This window comes from Malurus melanocephalus, unplaced genomic scaffold (genome assembly GCF_030028575.1).
Source record: "Malurus melanocephalus ecotype Western Australia unplaced genomic scaffold, MMel_1.1 scaffold_0, whole genome shotgun sequence".
In the NCBI taxonomy this organism is placed as follows: Eukaryota; Metazoa; Chordata; class Aves; order Passeriformes; family Maluridae; genus Malurus; species Malurus melanocephalus.
This window is the reverse complement of record NW_026623232.1, coordinates 7,991,390-8,006,896: the sequence shown is the minus strand read 5'-3', so window position 1 is coordinate 8,006,896 and position 15,507 is coordinate 7,991,390. Positions and strand designations below refer to the sequence as shown.

Here is a 15,507-nt window from a genome sequence, read left to right as displayed (position 1 = left end):
AGGGAAGATGCATAACTCGAGCATGTCCCAGTGTGGAGTTTGTTTTAAATAGTAAGGACATAGTGCACTGAGCAGCCATCATACTGCTTATTTCCAGGTTTCAAATGTGTTCTTTTATCCCCTTGCAATCTTAATGCATTTTCCTAAGTTTTATTTCCCCCCCCCCCAACCAATTAAAAACTGGAGATATTCAACTTGGTTTTTTTGTGCTTTTTTGGCCACTCAGATTTTCCCTGGATTAGTAAATCATGTGCTACTAGTCTCCCTACATTATTCCGTAATTTAGGTGTAACAGTTCCATAATATGTGCAATACAATCTTTAGCATGTCTGCAACAAATTTAACACTCTGGAATGCATTAAGCAAAYGTCTGCATAAAATAAATACTTCAATGCATGCAATAAATTTTTGTAGCTCCAGCACCTCTTGACTTAACTGCTTGTGTTTGGCCCAGATTTCTTGTGTGTGCATTGGAGGCACAGCCTTCCTGGAGTGCCAAACCCAGGGCGCTGGTACAGGATGATTGTTTTGCATATATACAGCACACCTAATGTGTGTGGCATCATTCAGGATCTATTGCTTAAGGGTGTTAAGCAATGGGGCTGAGAGAATGATGGTTTAAAGCCAGTTGTGGCTTTCTGATCAGTTTAAAACTGGTGTACACCCAGCCCAAGGAGCAGCCTTGGTCAGTGAAGTGTATATGGTTCACAGCCTGCAAGATTGATCAACCATATGGCTTGTAGTGCTACCTTGGGATTAGATAGTCCAGATAATTAAACCCAGAACCTCACTGAGAATCACAGATGCAAAGATAGGTCCAAGCTTTACTGTTTAAAAGGTACAGCACGAGCATAGTACAGTTCTCATGTGGTTCTGTGAATTAAATTTTGTGCTTTAATTGGTAAGTGTTCTCTGTTTTAAATTGTACCTTCTTTTTAAAATTCACAAAATGGTTGAATGTGGAAGGGTCTTCTTGCAACCTCCCTGCATAAGCAGGGCCACTTAGAGCTCAGGATGATGTCCAGATGGCAGTTGAGTCTCCAGGAATGGAGGCTCCAGAATCTCTTTTGGCAACCTAAAGTGAACAGACAATTCACTTTATCTTTTATAATTTTGGTGYGAGAGCAGTGTAATAAAACAGTAACACATTTTTAGTGTTTCCCCATTAAAAACTTGAAATGTAAAAGCATGAGTACCAATTGAAAACAGAAGTCTGTCTAGCCTAATATCCTGTCTTCAAGAGTTTCTGAAAACAGATATGTAAGGAAGAACAGGACATTCACATGAATCCTTCCAGCTTTTTGAACCTTCGGTGTTTYTCAGCTCAGGATCATTCTGAGCCATAGTTGGTACCTGTTGAATTRGCGAGCACTAACAAGTTTCTTTTTCTGTCTTTAATATACTTTCAAACTTTAAATGTTCCTTAACAGGAGTATTTTGCACATATCCAAGTATTTTTGCATATTAAGTATCTACATTTGCAAGCAGAAAAAGAAAGCAAACTCCTTTTCTCTGTTTTAAGTTATATTCCTCATGGCTTGGTAACTTTGTACTGCAGTTATGTCACAAAAGATGGCAAGCAGTCCTTTCCCTCTTCAGCTTGTTARAGCTGTTCTTCCTGATTTACACCTTCCTGGATATTTTAGTCACTTGGAAACATGCAGTGTATTCTGAAACTCAGTTTTTTTGTGGGGGGAAATCTTACTTTAATATTAATGTGACAGATTTTCTTTAAAGAAATGCTAACTTGTTGCTGGTTTTTTTTAAGCCTAAACTGTACAGGTCTGTAATTGAAGATGTCATTAATGATGTCAGAGAAGTTTTTCTGGATGAAGGAGTGGACGAACAAGTTCTCATGGAACTCAAAACAGTAAGTTGAACTTAAAACTTCTTTCTAATAGACCAATGCAGCAGTTAGTTTCCAAATCTGGCTACTGTTCACAGTAGAAATATTAATTTTTAGTTAATTAAGCATTGTATTACTCTGCATATCTGTCACCCCATATGATTTGAATTGCCCTGTTGTTTAGGAGCATTTGTTGTCTCTGCTCTGAGACAGATCTGCTCACCTTGTTTATTTTSCCTAATCTGATAAAAACAATCATCTGAATGCAGTGTTATTTTGATCCCCAAAACACTGCATCTTAAAAAAAAGGGGAAAATACGTGYATTTTAGAGACTGACAGTTTTTAGTGTTTCCCTGCAGGAAAAATAAAATGMCTGCACTGCTTGATGTTTCTGTCTTTCTGAAGAAGAGTTGCATTGTTGGATGCATTGTCAGATTTTTGTATATATGGTTTGTTTGCAGAAGTATTGTCTTTTGGGGTTTGGTACATAATAAATCACACTGTGTGCATCGCATTTGCCTGAAGCTCTGTTTCAGAATTGTTTTACATGGAGTGGGTTTGAACCAAAGGTCCAAAATAAAGGCAAGATGTTAACCTTACCTCTACTGGGTCTCCTATGGCTTTCTTCAAATTCTTCATAAGTAAAAAAAGCCCTTCAAAGGGGGAGAGAAAAAAGCAGGGGGAAAAAAAGGCAAAACAAAATAGCAAAAAGAAAAACTGGGAAAAGAGATGACTTTTTGTCTCATCATCCTCAGTKAGTGTGGTGTCCCACATTCACAGTATTTTTGAAGTATTAAAAAATGGATGGAGTGGGAGATTTTGAATTTGACTAGATAGAAACAGGTGAAGGCTTTTCCCATGAGACCATGACCTGTCTTGGTGGAAACACAGTGAGCGCTATAAAAAATGTGCTTTGGTATTTGTGTCACAGACTTGTTCTTCAAATGATGTCAGAAAAAATTAAAGAGACAAGAAGGAAAATGAAGAGGAAGGGAGCCCAAGCAAACTCTAAAATCATGARTCGTAGGGTACCTGCAGTCTTTTTGATTGATGTGTTACAGAATACTTGTATTGCTGTCTTTTTACAAGAGCTGTTTTTTTGCATCTGTATCTGTCCTTTGCAGACATGGCAGCTGTCATAAAGAGCTGTAGAGTTGCAGAAGATGAATTTGGTATTGTGGTAGAAACTATATGTATGATCGTAAAGAGTATTATCTTAGGTATACTGGTAGCATCTGTTGAAACGTGTTATGAGGCAGTAGTCTTTAAGCAACTTTTATTGAGAAGTTCTAAGAAGAAATGGCTTGAAGAAAGCTGTAATAAAGATTTTTTTTTTTAATTTTATTTTTTGTGATTAAATAGATAAGAAAAAATGTAGCAAAGTGGAAAACTTGAAGTCTTAAAGTTAGCAGTTTATCTCAATTCATGCCTCTGTCAGGGTTGTGAAACTTCTACACTGGAAAAAAGAAAGAATGTCAATGCTGAATTTTGGACTGACATGGGATATTTAGTTCCTTTTCTTAACTCTGTGGAGTTACCTTCTGTCTGTCTCTGCCTGAAGGCTTTTGGGCATTTTGCACAAAATAAACTGTGAAAAATTTTGGAGTAGTGTTGTTACGTTGTTACAAATCCTGTTGAGTAGAAGTTTTACACAGATATTTCTTTTTCCTTTTCCAAACTAGCTGTGGGAGAACAAGCTGATGCAGTCTAAGGCTGTAGATGGCTTCCATTCAGAAGAGCAGCAGCTTTTATTGCAGGTGCAACAACAGCAACAGCAGCAGCAGCAACAGCAGCATCATCACCACCACCATCACACACCTCAGCCGCAACAGACTGTGCAGCAGCAGTCTCAGCCACAACAGGTCCTTATTCCAGCATCCCAACAAGGTCAGACTTAATCTCTAAACACTCTGGAAAAAGATTTCTGAAGTTAGCTCAGCTCCTTAGCATATTCTAAATCTAGGGCAGGGTGCTTATCTTATGGCTAACTTTGTCTTTCTACTTGCCTCTATGTAATGGGTCAAGAAAACTGTTGGTGAAAATTATTTTGGTATTTAAGTCATATTCTTCAGAAGATTTTTGGAAAGCTGCATTCTTCTCTTAGTCTCCTACAACAAAACATGTTTTCAGARCACATGACTTTCAAAATTCCRTTAGTAACTCTAAATWCATGCCCATATACATAGGCAGTTGACAGTTTAGTCACGAGGTAGTAATGTCATTAGGAGCAAATTATTTCAAAAAGCCATAATTGGTTAGCATAACTCAATGCTACGACATGAAAAAGCTTCTGTAATAGTCTGAGTGTATGTAGGTATTTTTAGGTCTTAAAAGAATGCACTGYAGATGTGGTTGTACAAAATTATATTTTAGCTAGGCATAGCAGTATTGTCTCTTGTAATTACCATCTTATGTATTTCTCATTAATAATCTAAGGAAAAAAATCTCCGCAATTATAATTTCATTTGAAAACTAACATAAATACTACTGGATTTTACTGCATATATGCTGAGTAAATATATCTGCTGCCTATGAAAGRCTTGAAGGAGTTTTCAGTGTATTAAATTAGTGATATAAAATACTTACCTGCGGTATAGTCACAGACTTCAGTCTTATCAGATTTCATGGATCAGAGAACTTGTGTTGTCACAGGCACAAAAGATAGCTATGAATTGATATCCCTCCCTGTCTCCCCCCAGAACCAGCCCAACGCAATCACCGTATATTCCATCCGGTATAGAACTAATGTGACTAGGAGTCAGTTGTTGGTTTTTGGTTTTTTTTCATGCTGTGTTTTTGGTTTGTTTTTTTGTGGTTGGTTTGGGGCACTTTTTGAGGAGAAGGGAAAAATGGGTGTTGGTTTCTCGTTTTCTTCTCATAGTACTTTGTGTTTTGGCTAGACATAAATCAGTTTTGTGTGTTGGGATAAAATTAATTTTGAGTTGAAGGCCTCTAAATATTAAACACGGCGGCTCCAAAGGCTCGGGGGCTCAGCGGGGCGGTCGCTCACCGCGCCCTCTGGYGGCCCCTTGGCGGAGCAGCCGCGACTCTGCTGCACCGCGTTCGCTGCACTGGAACATGGAGATTATTCCCTGTGCTCCCGGGGTAGGGAAGATCCTGCCCATGGGAAGACACTTAAAGCTGGTTTATTGTTGCCCAGCGTTACGCTTATGACCAAATGACAGCATGGAGACTAAGTGAAAATMGGATATCAAAGCACTGTCATCACAGAGATGCAGTTTTATGAATTRCTTCCCTGTTCCATACTGGAGATGGTATAGCAGTTCTTCACATGACCTGGTGCAGTCCCAGGSAGGGATCAGGATGATCGACTTTGATTCTTGCTGTCCTTTCTGTGGTCCTTGCATAGGTTCATGACATTTCTGTAATCTTTTGCCCTCCTTCATTTCCCTGAACACTGGAGCTGCCCTCAGGTCTCTGTACAAGGTTATGAGGCTTCCTACCACAGAATGTTTTCCAGAAACATTAATTCCTAGTACTCCTAACTGTCATTTGTTGGAGAATTGGATGGAGGATAGTTTGTCAATCATTAATTCATTCAGATTGCTCTGTYGCTTTCAAGTTTACTGTCACTGGTAATGACAACAACAGTGACAACCTCTTTGTTCCGGACTTGGATACATGCAATTCTGGATGATCAACAGGTTGTTTGTATAGTTTCGTTATCTCTTTCCTTTAGCACATCAAAACTGCTTTTTTGTGTGGGACAGGTGGTTTAACACATTCCRTCTGCTTCTGCTGCATTAGGCAGTGAAGATCATTAGCTTACAGCTATGCTGACGGCACATAACTAAGGCTAACTGCAGCATCCTGTTACTCTTCATCTTGTCATAATCCTTGTTTAAGACTGTTTTAAGAGTTTACAGTTTCCGTTTTTGAAGAACTCTGATATTGGACATCATCAATTTTATCAACATTTCACTAATACATTTAATTTCAGAAATACATTTTCAGTCTTGCTTTACTTAGATTCAGAATAGCTAACTGAAGCCCTTGAAATAAGATCTGTAAAGATGAAGTAGTCATATCAACCCTCAGCTGCTGTTGAATATTGCCTTGAGAGTAAAACTTAGTAAGACCAGAGACTGCTTAGTATTTGTGATGACATTCAGACATTCAGCTGATGCTTGGCTGATAGTCTTCCTAAGTTACTCTGGCTTGGATGTTATTTTGAGCAGAATTTGTATTTTTCATTAAATGCTGTTTTTTTGGTTTTTGTTTTTTGTTTCTAGCACCTCAGCAGCAGGTTATTGTGCCAGATTCCAAGCTGATACCACATATGAATGCATCAGGCATGGTAAGAGAAACAGAAGTTTATACAGGCTTACACTATCATTATGTAAGTTAYTTTGATTAAGCAGTAAACACAAATCTGATATTAGTCATCAGATGCTTAGAAGTAATTCAAGACACACTGGTAAAACTATCTGCTATCTTTCTGAGTTTTGCTGCTGCGCTCATARTCTAGAAACAGTAATCCGTAACATCAGCTGTGATAACACATCTAGCACTTAACTTGATTGTCTGCTTTAAATGTGTCTAACCAAAACATTTTTAAAATCAGAAATTGGAATATTGTTGGTATGAATCTACAGGATGATATGCTCATATACCAGCACATGACCATTAACTGATGCAAGCATACTGTATTTGCTAGATGCAGGAAAAAGCATTAAATGCTCTGAAACTTAAGTTAATGTTGAATGAGAGATGATTTAGCATTTCRTGTAGATCTTTGCTGGTCATATTAATTTGATTCACTAATTTTGTAACAGCATATAGAATTGAGTCTGGTCATATAAGCTTTTCTTGTACTCTATCTCTAGAGGTTTATATTGCATATCTTATCTTGCTTTAAATACCCTGGCTTAATCTAAAGAAAAGTAAAATTGTTTGCAAAGCCTTGAAAACAACCCCTAATACAAGTTCAATATGTGTTATATGACCAGAATTCATCGCATTCTTACTGCTTCTATAGTAAAAGCATATGAAGCAAAGTTTCATGAGGCAGCAAGTTTTGAAGCTGGAACAGCCTTCTTAGCCTTTTCCATTAGGTGCTGATCTTGCTACAGAAAAGAGCCTGAACTTTGTTACTTAAATAGCATGATTTACCCACAAGCCAGGAGCACAGATACATTTCACCTTTTTCTTATATGTTTGAGAGCCATTTCACAGGGGTTTGTAACTTAAAAAGTCCAACAGTTAAATGGTTTTTGTCCTGTCTCAGTTATTTCAGAGTATGGAAAAATGAGYACGCCAACCTCTTTAAACTCCACTTCTGTCAGAATGAGGATGAATTGTGTAACACAGAGAACTATTGTTCAGCAAAGAGTTACAGTCAATTAGRAAATACTGTTTGTGTTTATTAGAAACATTTAGATTGATATAAAAGAGTGGATCTGACAGACTGAGTATCTTGGAAGGCAGAGAGTAATGAGAGTTCATTCAGCTGCCTTTGTCTGGGATGTGAGGATGCACACAAGCATGTTTTAGTTTTGGGTAGCTATCTCTAATCTTAGCAGTTGTAACTGTTATATTGACTAGTCAGTATGGGGAGATCTTGTTTTTTTCCCAACAGGAAATACTCTACCTAGTAATAAATATCTAAATACTTTCAGTAGCAAAAAGTAATCAGCTATGGTTGCCTTATGTTAGGGGAAGGAAGGCTTTTCCATAGGCAGCTGAAGTTGGAGCCTTGAAGTCCATCCTTGGAGTCCTTGAAGCTAGAGAAGTCCATCACCCTCTGCAAATAAAGGACTTAATACAGATTTTGGTGTTTGGACCTCCCACAATTGTGTTGGAATTAARTTTTCTTGCAAGTTGTATGCATTGAGAGTTCCACTTTGTCTTCAAACCAGCTGTCTTGAGAAAAAAAAATTAGTCATTCTGTGAACAGTCAGTACACAGTGTGTATATTCACTCAGAGGAACTGTGTGATGTGGGACTTGAAATGCAAGTTACTTACAGAATGAAGAAAAGTGCAAACCTGATTGCTACTCCCTGTGAAAAAAAGACGGGCAAACATTGCTTCAGTGCCTTATGTTTCTTCACATTTGTAGGCCTTAGCTGCTTTGAAAAAACAACTAAGTAACTAAAATTGCCTCATGAGCAATGCAGTGTTGTACTGAATTAGTCGATCAGCAGAGAAGGCAGAGGTTTGCCTTCTGAACTTGCAAACAGAGAAACCACATGGAGTTGCATTAGGGTGTGATATTAAGTGATTTTGCTTCAGTGTTCTTCCTATTAAAGAAGGAAAATAAAGTAATTTTTGTATGTAGTATAACGAACAGTTAAAATGCCTTCATTTCAATAGCTGCAGAAACTTGTGTGCAAACATTGTAAACAGCAGTAAAAAGTTAAATGTGTTCAGGCAGCATGTTATGAGATGAAACAGTGTCAATATTATGTCTATAGATAGAAAGCTTTTCTTGTATTTCAGAGTGCTGCCGCCACTGCAGCTACATTGGCTCTCCCTGCTGGTGTTACTCCAGTTCAGCAGATACTTACAAATTCAGGTAATTCTCTTAATATTCAGAACAAACAGTAATTTTAAGGGTTTGAGGGAGACGTTCTGGGTCTTACTTTTTAGTGTTTCTCTTTTTTAATTGTCATTGGTTTTCTTCCAGGAAATGAACTTCTAAACTAAGATAATTTAAAAAGTGAACTTACACATTTGATTAATTTGATTCTTACTTTACTACAGGCCAGATCCTCCAAGTAGTTAGAACTGCAAATGGAGCTCAGTATATTATTCAACCACAGCAGCCAGTGGTCCTACAGCAGCAGGTTATACCACAAATGCAGCCTGGTGGAGTACAAGCACCTGTTATTCAGCAGGTAAAGAAAAATTTTGAAGGATGCACTTGGAAGAAAAAAACATGATAGCAATTACTAAATAGGCTTGCATTTTTGTGAGCAAGTTGAAATAGAACACAAAATCAGAAATGGTATACTTGGAGAAAAGAGAAAGTCGTGCCAAGTGTGGTGGGGKTTTTTTGGTAGTTGTTTTTGTTTTTATTTTTAAAATGAACAATCTTGAAATGTTTTCAATGTCACTTTTATTCTTGCCGAATACTGACTGGCTGCCATTTAAAATTTCTTTAGTGCATCTCCTGATGACAGTTGCATTATGTACATAGTGCTAGTCTACATACTTGTAAAAATGTGATTATTAATTGAAATGATTCTGAGTCACATAACAGGCATAAAAAAATACCTAAAACTTACACTCTTTGGTTATTTTAGTRGTGAGTACAGTATGTTTCAGAAAGATTTTTTGTTCATCTACATGGTCAACTATATGTCAAGACTGTGTTAATATTCAATTTAGCATAGTCAGATTGTTATAATGTCACAGTTCTACAGTTAGCATGGCTACAAATTTGTAAAAGGTTTAATATTTTTATAAAGGTTTTTTAAAATAATATTTTACCTGAATTTGAACATTCCAGTGCTGTGCTTGGAACTCAGACGGGGTGGTAGTGCCCATGTTTTAGAATGGAAAGACTTTAAAATGTTTTTCTTAAATTTAGCAATGCAAAATGCAGAAAATTAACACCAAGTAGTGAAAGAAGGTATGTGATTAAAATTATGTACCTGATATAGGTGGAATATTTGTAACTCTTCTCTAATTAGTTCAAGTCAGATTGATATGTTTTAATTGTTTTCTTTGAGCCGGTGATGTGGTAGTCTGTCACATTAGCGTGCACAGCACTAACAAAGATATTCCATCAGGTTTTGGCTCCTCTCCCCGGAGGGATTTCCCAGCAGACAGGAGTGATTATTCAGCCTCAACAGATCCTGTTTACAGGAAATAAAACTCAAGTTATACCTACGACAGTGGCTGCCCCTACACCAGCTCAAGCACAGATTCCTGCAGCTGGTCAGCAGCAGCCACAGCAACAACAGGCACAACCACAAGCACCCCTTGTTCTCCAAGTTGATGGAACAGGAGACACATCATCTGAAGAAGAAGATGATGAGGAAGAAGAGTATGATGATGATGAAGAGGAAGAGAAAGAAAAAGATGGGGGTGAAGATGGCCAAGTTGAAGAGGTGAACTTAATGTTATGGTKGTGTTTCAGTTCAATTTTTTCGTTGGTATTTTAAAGAAAACTATCTATTTAAAATAATACTATGTTTCAGTATTTTCAAAAACATAACTTTTATCCTTGCACTTTAGATTCTTTATTTCCAATATTGAAGTTGTGGAAACTGTGCATTAGCAAGGCACCTTGAAATGCAGCAGGGGTAGGTGTGAGTGACACAGCAAAAGTTAACTGTCACCAGTGCCATTTCAAAAACTTCAATAGGAATATTTTTGATGTTATGGAGACGGCAGTCATGAAATCATGAAACCTTCATGAGCAAACAGAAATAGTCAATTCCACTTGGGCGTTAAGGTCAGCTCCTCTTGGGAAGGTATTAAGATTGATAAAAAGGAGAGCAATATTTAGTTCACTGAAGGCACCGGCAGATGTGGTCTGACRTATATCACACTGGCTATTCCATTGCTTTTTGTTACACAGGAACAAGCTTGTGAATTCAAATTTGATTATAAAACATTTTCTAGAAACACATCTGACCTTGATTTGGTGAAATAAGGAGACAGAAACAGGAGTGAGCTGTTGCATTCTTAATAACATGTGTTTAATTTAGGCTTTGGGTTGGCTTGGTTTTGGACTTCAGTCAGTTGTTCTTACTGAGTTTTTGTGTTTTGCACCAAAAAGTGCCACAAGAATAAGAAACTGTATGAAATAGTAGCACTTCCCCATTCTCTACCTAAGTAAATGTACTGATACTTAGTCTCAGACAGGAAGCTTGGTACTCCCTTAATCTGTGTTTAAACTTAATTTTGAACTGCCAGATTGCTTCCAAACTACTCTACAGCCTTTCCAGTTATTTTAGATTCCATTTAAAATGCCAATGTGAACAGCATTTCAGAGTCTGTATCACCCATGCAAAAAGGTAAAACTGGCAAATAACCAGATTTTCTGTAGTATATTTCCAGTGGTGTCTTAAAGTATTTTTCTTTTACAAATTACAGGTTGGGTTCGTATTTTCCCTTGCATTGTTCAACATTTATGGCAGTTTGAATGTTTTAATAGTTAYCTTATTAAGTTGTCATGCATAAATATTAAGTGTCCCTTAACCCTAGTGCTAGCATTCTTGAGGGRTTTTAATATGCCAAGATTTCATTTCCAGCATCTCAGAAATCTGTTGTTTTTGCTTTCTTTGCTCATTGGCAGCTACTTTGAGTTGATCACTTCCTTAAGGATTTTGAAATCCATTAAACATAGCATTACTTTATGTGGAATTAGGACCTCTAGTAAACATTCTTCTCACTAGCACCTCCTCCATTTAGCTTATCTATTTGGGAGTGTATTTGGATGATGCTGTTTTGCATTTAGTAGAGGTTGTTTTAGCTGTTGAAATGTTTGGTATTCACATGAGAGAAAATCTCACCGGATTTCAGCTGAACAGTGTGTTATCAGAAAGAGGAAAAACCGAAAGTAATTTTTTAAGGGCATGAAAACACATTCTAGAAAATCTGGAGAAGTCATTTTTGTATGTATTTATTCAAGATCATATCAAAACTTTCCCTCCCCCCACCTCCTCTCCTGCAAAAACTTCCTGTGTATGTTGAAATTTATTTTCAGTTAGGGTATATCAAATGTGAAAAACAAACATGGAGTTTTATTTTTAAGGTCAAATCACTCCTTATGTGCCCTTTAAAATGAAACTCCATGGCTTATTCACATTTGATGTCACCTTTCCACCATTTAGATGCTTACAAAAATGCAAACCTRCATACTTTTGTATGAACATGTACAGTGAAAGAGCAAGAATGGATTAGTTCTGGTGACATAAGGCTGCAGTGCTTAGAATCTGGGCTGTAAACTGAAGTTTCAGATTAAAATTCTTAAGGGTATCATATCAGGATGGAGGGTAGGAAGCATCAGCATTCTGTTGGAAAGCCTAATGTTCCCCACCTCAACTGCATTTTAAGTCCTGTCAGTTCACAGACGACACTGTAGCCTCATGTAAGAAATCAAAGTAACAGCTCAAATCTTGCCAAACAAATTTTTGCATATATTTCTTTCAGGAGCCTCTGAACAGTGAAGATGATGTGAGTGATGAGGAAGGACAAGAACTGTTTGATACAGAAAATGTTGTTGTGTGCCAGTATGATAAGGTAAATCTCTACCAAAAACAATCCAAGAGTTCTGCTTTCTCTGTTTTTACTATTAAATCATAATTTTTAAGTAGTATCTTAGTGACTAACTACAGGTAGATCTCTGAAGACTATAATATGAATGAAAATGTAAGAATTACCTATTGTTTTTAAAACAGGTTTGTGTTCCATATTTGTACTAAACTTGGGAATGAATAAAGCTTAGAAAAATTTGGGTGCATTTTATTTTTTTTCATTCTATCTTTTTGTGCCCCTTAAAAAAAGAGCAGTCTTCTGGCCTCAGGARAGATGAACTGTTATAAGTTTATACATTTATTGTGGCTGTGAACAGGAGGAGAAGTAGYCATCAGGATTTAGACTTGTGGAAAACTGTTCCTTGATCACTAAAAATATCTTTTCTGAATGATACACTAGTTACCAGAGGATAATTGTCTTTCTGTGCTACGCATTGTGCAATACAAAATGGCAGTGTGGATTGTTTGTGCTTGTTTTGCTTTAAATTCTGCTGAGCTGTCCTGCAAGAATTTAGTCATTACAGAGGATCACGTTTTCCCTGGAATATGCAAAGATACCTCTGTGCTGGAATCTTTCAAAATGTGTCTAGATAATTTCAGACACCTTTTGCCTGAGGTAGTACACAAAAAGATTATTCAGTGTGGATTTTTTCTTTTCCTATCCATGATTARTTGGACTACAATGAATAAGGATCCTTTCTAAAGCAGAAAAGAAAAGCTGTAAGCTGGTTGAATAAAGGCTCCTATGTTTCAAAGAATGGCTGTGTTAGCRAGTCTTCAGTTATGCTTGACTGCTTTAACTTGTCATCAGATTCAAAGTAGAATTTAAGATAAGGGTTAACAGTATCTACACCCCAGCACTGTCTTCCTCCAGGCTATAATCCAAAACTGTTTTGAGGCCATTTGTGAGGGAATAGTGAGTGACCTCAGAACAGCAGTCAGAAAAGTGTTTTAGAAGCTGCTGAAGCTGAGCAACAGGAACGACTCTGAACTCCTCACCCTCTTAAAAATTAAGAATGGGAATTTCTTAGGGAACAGTGTCCATCATGAACTTCCAGCCACATGCTCTGAAAGGACTTAATCTCTTAGCAAGCGATCGTTTGTCTGATTCTGTTTGTCTCAAAGGTACATAAGGTGCTTAGATCTGAGCAGTTCCTTTCTGCCTAATGTCCTGCATCAGCTGATGGTGGCTGCCTCTGGACCTTTGAGACAAGGGCAGACAGGTAGCAGTGCATATGTAGAGCTTTTTACCATCCTGTGAACTGTCGCTTGAGGAAGAGATAGTGCCTTCTTCTCAAATGGCCCACAGAGGATTTTTTTCCTCTGCTTGTTAGAAATCAATTTGATTGTTTTTGAATCCTTGAAAACTTTCTCTAACCTTGAAAACTGTGATAAGCAGTTTCATAAATGTATTGTGTGATGTGTGGAGGATCACCTTGCTTTCAAACCCATKCGTTTGATACGATACTTCCTAGTTCTGTAGAGTCTTTTTGCTGTCTTGGTGCTGTTTATGATACTCCAGGTCATCATAACCCTCCTCAGTCAGATCTTTGAAATCAGAGCTGCACTTTGTTTTTGTTGTTATTTATACAGCAGTTCAAACGTTTTTTGGCTCTTACTATCATTCTCCAGGTCTGTTTTATTTTTCTATCTTACTTATAAGGGTAGAGAAGGTTTACAGAGGAGCACAGGTGAACMCTTCAATGTATTTACTGGTGTAGCAATGTTCTTCAATAGTTCATATTGCTTTTGGCCCCGCTGAACACAGAACTTATATTCTCATGGAAAAGTCTTAGAACATTGGAATCTCATTCTTGACTTGTAATTGCTAATTCAAACCCATCATTTTTATTGTCCATGTGATTTTAAATTGATTTTTTTCTCCATTGTTATGCATTGAATGCAACCATTGTTTTCTTACACAATGAGTTAGCGCAGTAACATCYGTTCTGCTGCTCTTCAGTAACTGGTTTTTTGTATCATCAGTATGATTGGTCATTTTTCAGAACCTTAGTGAGCTCTTAAACTATGTAGACTCCAACCAGCACAAATCTTTGCTGGAATTAACTTATTTTGCTGTAAAACCTGTTCTTACCCTTGGTTTTCAATCTTCATTCAGTTTTTTGTTCATCTGAGTACCCTCCTTCTAACCTCATGGTAGCTAAAATTCTTCTGATGAGGGATTTTTGTGGAATGCCATTTAGGAGGACAAGTACTGTGTATAAGGCAGACCTTTCCTTGTTCATTTATTTGCTGACTTACTTTTTCAGCTTAAAGTTAGAACAGACCAAATTCTGTTTTACAAATAATTAGTAGAGTGATATGGTCATAGCTGTTTTGGTGCTATGTTACAGTTTCGACAACACTAATGGTAGATGGTGAGACTTCTATGCCTGATAAAATTGAAAAATTGCACCAGGGTTTCCTGGTTTTAGGACTTAKGTAAAATTTTTACTTTTTCTAGACCATCTTAATTACATTTTTGTTACATCTGCAAAAGTTTATGATAACCTTCTCTTTCAGATAGCATTTCAACTTTCTGAAAAGTTTTTGCTTTCTTTGAGTATCTGGTCATCTGRTGTTGTTTTGCTCTTTCAGATGTGATTTTTGATAGATGACAAGTATTTATTTTCTCTGTGCTTACAGAATGTGATGGGGTTTGTTTTATTGGGGTTTTTAAATTTTTTTCAAGGTTTCAACTCCTCTACCTTTAGACTGAATTTTGTTCTGTTATCATTAGTTTTAAATTAAACATAGTCTGGGACTTGGGAGGAATGTCCTCAGAGAAAGGGTTGTTAAATATTGGAATGCCCAGGGTGGTGGTGGAGTCATTGTCCCTAAGGGAGTTAAAGACTCATGTGGCATTCAGTATTTATAATAATTTAGTAATGTATGTCGAGTAGCTATTTTCATTTTTTCTTCCCCTTGTAGTTTACTTATGCATTATTACCTATTTCTGATGTAGAACAATAATTGAATGTTTTTGCCTTGTTTTTAGATCCACAGAAGTAAAAACAAATGGAAATTTCATCTCAAAGATGGCATCATGAATCTTAATGGAAGAGATTATGTATTTTCCAAAGCCATTGGGGACGCAGAATGGTGAAGTTTTAAGAGACAAAAAAAAAAGAACTCCCTGTAAAAGGAAAAAAAAATCAAAAGCAGGAAAGGTTGAGACTTGGATATATGCTCCAATCAAAATGTGTATCTGCACATCAGAAATAAACAAATGTATTGGAACAAAGGTAAAATGTGGCAACAAAGACACTACTTCAGATGAGCAAGCCATGGACTGTAGCAGCTATAGCATTGTCTGGGAGCTGGTTTTGTGTGTTAGGATTACCTTAATTATCAATTCTACATACAGGTACCTACAGCTGGTATTTAGCATGTAAGGCTTTGTCCCCCCCGCCCTTGATTTAAGATTTTA

The 15,507-nt window shown here is 37.0% G+C and overlaps 1 protein-coding gene across 1 annotated transcript in view; it reads left to right on the top strand.

Moving 5' to 3' along the window:
- The window catches only part of GTF2A1 (general transcription factor IIA subunit 1), a 20,734-nt gene extending 5,486 nt beyond the window's left edge, over window positions 1-15,248 (top strand). The window contains exons 2-9 of the mRNA XM_057382046.1: window positions 1,769-1,870; window positions 3,530-3,734; window positions 6,101-6,165; window positions 8,308-8,383; window positions 8,572-8,705; window positions 9,603-9,923; window positions 11,974-12,063; window positions 15,076-15,248. Of these exons, the coding sequence (XP_057238029.1) occupies window positions 1,769-1,870; window positions 3,530-3,734; window positions 6,101-6,165; window positions 8,308-8,383; window positions 8,572-8,705; window positions 9,603-9,923; window positions 11,974-12,063; window positions 15,076-15,183 (1,101 nt within the window). The 3' untranslated portion in view covers window positions 15,184-15,248. The remainder of the gene's footprint in view (window positions 1-1,768; window positions 1,871-3,529; window positions 3,735-6,100; window positions 6,166-8,307; window positions 8,384-8,571; window positions 8,706-9,602; window positions 9,924-11,973; window positions 12,064-15,075) is intronic.
- Window positions 15,249-15,507: the final 259 nt, after the last annotated feature.